At 57.4% G+C, this 5,000-nt stretch overlaps 1 protein-coding gene across 4 annotated transcripts in view; it reads right to left on the reverse strand.

Annotated features, from left to right (window-relative positions):
* bach2b (BTB and CNC homology 1, basic leucine zipper transcription factor 2b) overlaps positions 1 to 5,000 on the reverse strand; it is a 60,778-nt gene that overhangs the window by 8,805 nt on the left and 46,973 nt on the right. For all 4 annotated transcript variants that reach the window (XM_047021102.1, XM_047021101.1, XM_047021104.1 and 1 more), the window contains exon 3: positions 2,812 to 4,293. In XM_047021102.1, coding sequence (XP_046877058.1) covers positions 2,812 to 4,293 — 1,482 coding nt within the window. The remainder of the gene's footprint in view (positions 1 to 2,811; positions 4,294 to 5,000) is intronic.

Genomic DNA, 5,000 nt, shown 5'->3' on the forward strand with positions numbered 1-5,000 from the left:
CCCCTAGTAGGCCTCTAGTTTGGCTTTGTGTGAAGGCTGTTCCTGTAATTCCAGATGTCACTGGACTGTGTGCAACAACACCTCATAACCACGGAGCTGAAAGCAGGCAGAGACCTCATGTGACTCGGACTACCTTGAATGACTTCGGTCAGACTAGCCCCCCAGTTTAACAACTTCCTTCCTCGTCAGGATTCATTGTTTCCAGCTCTGGACTGGTGCTATTTTTACCAGCGCTGCTCGACCTCTGTGGGGGCTGCCGTTTGCTCTGCAAACACACACCAACGCATGGCAAAGCCTTCTCCCTGGACACACTGGGGGTTTGGACAGCCAACTCGCCGGGGGGAAAGGGGAAAGGAGCGCCCCAGGAAGAAAGAGGTCACTTTTCTGGTTGCAGATAAGACCCAGTCAGGGAGGGCTGGGTCTGGGTGATTACATAAGAGCTTCGCCCTGGTCCAGGAAGACCATAAAGTGAACAGCTTCTGAGAGCCGGCCCACACTAATTCATCCACAATAAATCTTATCACCAGCGGATGATATTAAGTGGAGGGCTGGACGAGAAGTCTGAGGGTCAACGGGGATCTGCCAGGGGACGTCGTCAGTGGTAACGGAGCGCCCCGCGTACTGGAGAGAGTCCGTCTGACTCACACTACGGGGGAGAGGAAAAGACACGGAAATGTCTCCAGGTCATTTTTGGGCAGCTTGTCGTTGGCAGCTCTACCCGGTAAATCAATTCTATGTAATTTACAGTGGTGCATTCAGCACTGCTTCAAAAGGGCCATAAATCTAGAGTCTGAGGGTGTGGGCCGCGCTAGCAGGGTCATAATTACACACGACTGTCGGGGCTGGTGGGGCTAGTGGGGCTGGTGGGGCTGGTGGGGCTGGTGGGGCTGGTGGGACTGGTGGGGCTGGTGGGACTGGTGGGGCTGGTGGGGCTGGTGGGGCTGGTGGAGCTGGTGGGGCTGGTGGGGCTGGTGGGGCTGGTGGAGCTGGTGGGGCTTGGGGCTGGTGGGACTGGTGGGGCTGGTGGGGCTGGTGGGGCTGGTGGGACTGGTGGGACTCGCTCGTTTGTGGATTCCTTCCACAGTCGGAGGCTCAGTCCTGTCATGTCGCTCCAGTCCCGGCTGAAGCCCCGAGACTCGCTCTGTGGATCCCATCGCCATGGCAACGCACCAGTTTCACCCTCTCCTCCCTCTCTGATCTCTCTCTCTCTCTCTCTGGCTCGGTCTCTCTCTCTCTCTGGCTCGGTCTCTCTCTCTCTCTGGCTCGGTCTCTCTCTGAGCTCCCTGTGCACTTCAAGGTCTCAGAAGCTGAGATACCTCTCCTTCAGGCACATCGGAAATAAGTCTGCCTGCAACAAAGGCTAAATGTTGCCGACGCAATGCATCGACGCTGACTGAGTGCTGGAGACATGACTCTGATTACAGCATGCCCCTCGCTATTCAACTGTCTTACTAATGATCTTCGCTGTAGCCAAGGTTACATCCTACATTTTCGCTATCAAAGTCGATTTTCACCTCGGAAATCAAAACAACCAGGCCAACAACAACAGCCACCACCGCCCCAGTGTGACTGCAGTCTGCCCCAGTGTTACTGCAGTCTGCCCCAGTGTGACTGCAGTCTGCCCCAGCGTTACTGCAGTCTGCCCCAGTGTTACTGCAGTCTGCCCCAGTGTTACTGCAGTCTGCCCCAGTGTTACTGCAGTCTGCCCCAGTGTGACTGCAGTCTGGAGGACGTCTGCCCAGGTGGATTAAAGGATGATTAGAGGATTTGCCATTCATCCCTGTCAGCACAGCTCCTCATCCTCCCCCGGACAGCCAGGCCCCCCCCTCCTCCCTCTCCTGCTACGCTCTCCTACTCCCCCCCCCCTCCTCCCTCTCCTGCTACGCTCTCCTACTCCCCCCCCCCCTCCTCCCTCTCCTGCTATGCTCTCCTACTCCTCCCCCCCCCCCATCTCCCTCTCCTGCTACGCTCCCCCCCCCCCCCCTCCTCCCTCTCCTGCTACGCTCTCCTACTCACCCCCCCCCCCCCCCCCCCCCCCCACACACACACAACCTTTCTGGCCACATCGCTCACCGCACACAGGCTGTGTTCTGAGCCCAGCTTCACCCTAGCACGCCGGCTAATCAGATGTCACAGGTCTGCTTGATACCTTGGTGCTCTGACAATTAACACATGCATATGAGATCTGGGTGTGGATGAAAAGTGCTTGTTAGCATGGCTAATCTTGATGAAGGGAGAGCTAGCGCCACGGGGGGGCGAGAGATTTAGAGGCCATAGACGCCCTCAGAGGATCCTAACCCTGCCTTCATCACAGCTTGTCTTACAACCACACCCCTCCCAGCACACGGGATCAACCAATCACAGCGCTCAATGCTGCCGCCGCCCCCTCCAATATGTGCGCTCAGTCTGTAGCGGCGCGTTTCGACTCCCACATACACAGTCTCATTACACAGACATCCAGCAGTGCATAAAGCAGATTAATAATATCAAAGCACATCTGTGCCCTTTGGTGATGGAGTAAATCTTTTAGCGAAACACTCTTGCTTCAAGAATGAGATGATCTAATGAGCGCTAATGCACACCTGGAGTGCTGGGTCACAGGGAACAGATTAACCAAGGTGACGTGTGGTGACAGATGATCTGCCTTGTGTGGAACATTTCTTCTTTCTTTTGTTTCTGTAAATGTATTCCTTATTGTTGTTGCATGTCTTGATTGTTGTGTTTCATATATTTTGGTCAACCTCGGTTGTTTTTTAAATGTGCTACATAAAGATGGATTGATTGTTTGTCAGGAGAGGAGGGCGTACTCACCTCTGGCCCCTGCTCCTGCACATGACAGGACTCACTGTCTCCCTCGGAGAAGGACCCAGACTCGTCGCTGGAGTTGGTGCCGTACGACTGCTCGCACTTGATCTTGGGGCGCGCCTGGCTGAAGAGGGCGTCGCCCCCCACACCGCCAGGCTCCGGTGGGTCGGCGATGATGCAACGCGTCACGTTGGAGCTGGGCGAGGAGGAGAACTCAAACTGGGGCAGGCTGCAGGGCGAGCCTCCGCTCCCGTCCTCCGCGTACGAGTAGGAGGAGCAGGAGGAGGAGGTGCGAGTCCGCGTCTCAGACGGCGGCGAGCGGGGACACACCTTGATGGGCACGGGGCAGCTGGTGTTGGGCCTGGCCCGGCAGGGGATAGGGGCTTCAGCCGGAGTGCTGCTGGGCGAGTAAGTCTGGGAGCTGGGGAGGGACTGACTGGCCCCGGCCCACAGGTCCTTTGGAGGGTGCTCAGAGAGCTCCATCTCCAGGGAGTTCCCTCCGGGGTAGGAATGCGCCGGTGTTCCCAGACGGTCACACGCCCCTGAGGAGAAGATGACGCTCCGGCGGTCCAGCTCCACTTCCTGTTTGCAGACTCCGTCGCAGGAGGCGGACTTGAGGGACAGCCCGGCGGGGAAGCCGTCCACTTCTTTAGGGGAAGGAACAGGCAGGGCCTGCTCCCCAGAGAAAGGCCTGAAGTCTTTATGATCTCCCTGAGTGGTTCCTTTGTCTTGTGGACAGGCAAGTCTGCTAGCAAACAGCCGCTGTGACGCGTCAGGCAGGACCGGCGGCTCCCCTCCTTTCTTGAAGAAGGCGCGCAGGCAGGACGGGGACCTGTTGTTCCTGGCTCGCTCTGCCAGCACGGGGCTGTCCATCTCCATGGCCGTCACATTGTCCTTGTCCTGGCTGTCCCGCTCGTCTCCAGACAGGCACAGCGAGATGGCTTCGTCCTCTGCCCGGGGCTCCACTTTGATCTGGGCTGCAGGCGGGCCGCTCTGCCCTCGCACCGCACCGCTGCCAACACCGCTGCCTTCTTTTAATGTGCTTGGGAAACCTGAGGTACTGGTGTGTGAGGTGTCGTTATTGTGCTTGTTGCAGGCCCACTGGTACTTCCTGTATTTGGGGCAGTGAGGGTGGTCGGAGGCAGCGTGCCTGTCGAAGTCGGCCGCTACCCGCTCCTCCTCCGGGCGCCGCAGAGAGGCCAGGGAGTCTCCGCGGCGACGCGGCCTGGGGGACTTGGCCTTGGCGGTCTCCGACTGCATGCTCTCGTCCTCCGAGTGGTTGACGTCCGCTGCCACCTTGCGGTACAGCAGCAGGCCGTCCTCCTCGCTGCGGAGCTGGGCCTCCAGGAATCGGAAACACGAGTCTTCCAGGTTGTGCATGCGCAGGAACTGGGCGCAGCGGATGACCTCCTGGATGTTTTCTCTGCTGAGTAACAGCTTAGCAGTGTAGGCAAACTGCAACAATGGGGCGAATCCTCTGGCAGTGACCTGTGAAAAAACAGGGAAATTGCCAGCGTTACCATCAGCACTGCCGTTGTTCAGAGCTCTTGGAGTGTGCTGAGACAAGCCGACAGCTCTAACCATCATAAACAAACACTGTAAAGTACCAGTTCATCTTTTATCGGGTCAGCACTGAACTGAAGCGCTAAATAAAACCCAGGGGTGTTATCTGTCTGTCTGTCTGTCTGTCTGTCTGTCTGTCTGGTCCTCTGCTTGTGTGTCCACCCAACATTTTCATAACAATAACCCTTTGGACATTCCTTTCACCCCACAGTCCAACACAGTCCACCCCTGACCCCGGCTCCTGCTCCGGCCCCTCCCCCTCCCCCGGCCCCTGCTTCTGCCCCGTCCCTGGCCCCACCTCTGACCAGTGTTGACAGACACACGTCTAGTGGTGTTGTGATTGAGGCCTGTGTGGATCCCTGCTTCTGCAGCCTCACCCTGTGTCCCTGGGCTGGGTGACGCGTGTTTGCAGTGTGTGCAGCCTAATGGGTTGTAAGACTGCGGCTTATCCTTATTGCTGCCATGTGGAGTAGGATGAGAGAGCAGGGGAAGCCATCCATTTGGACTTAATGCTAGATAATTAGGTAAACTCCTGAGCCCAAGCAGGCTAGGCTGCCCTCTGCTACTGTTGTTGCTGAGCAGAGACGGAAGAGAAAGGAGATGGTTTACAGTTCTGTCTGGTGTTTAGAGAC

The sequence above is a fragment of the Hypomesus transpacificus genome, chromosome 6, assembly GCF_021917145.1.
Source record: "Hypomesus transpacificus isolate Combined female chromosome 6, fHypTra1, whole genome shotgun sequence".
NCBI lineage: Eukaryota > Metazoa > Chordata > Actinopteri > Osmeriformes > Osmeridae > Hypomesus > Hypomesus transpacificus.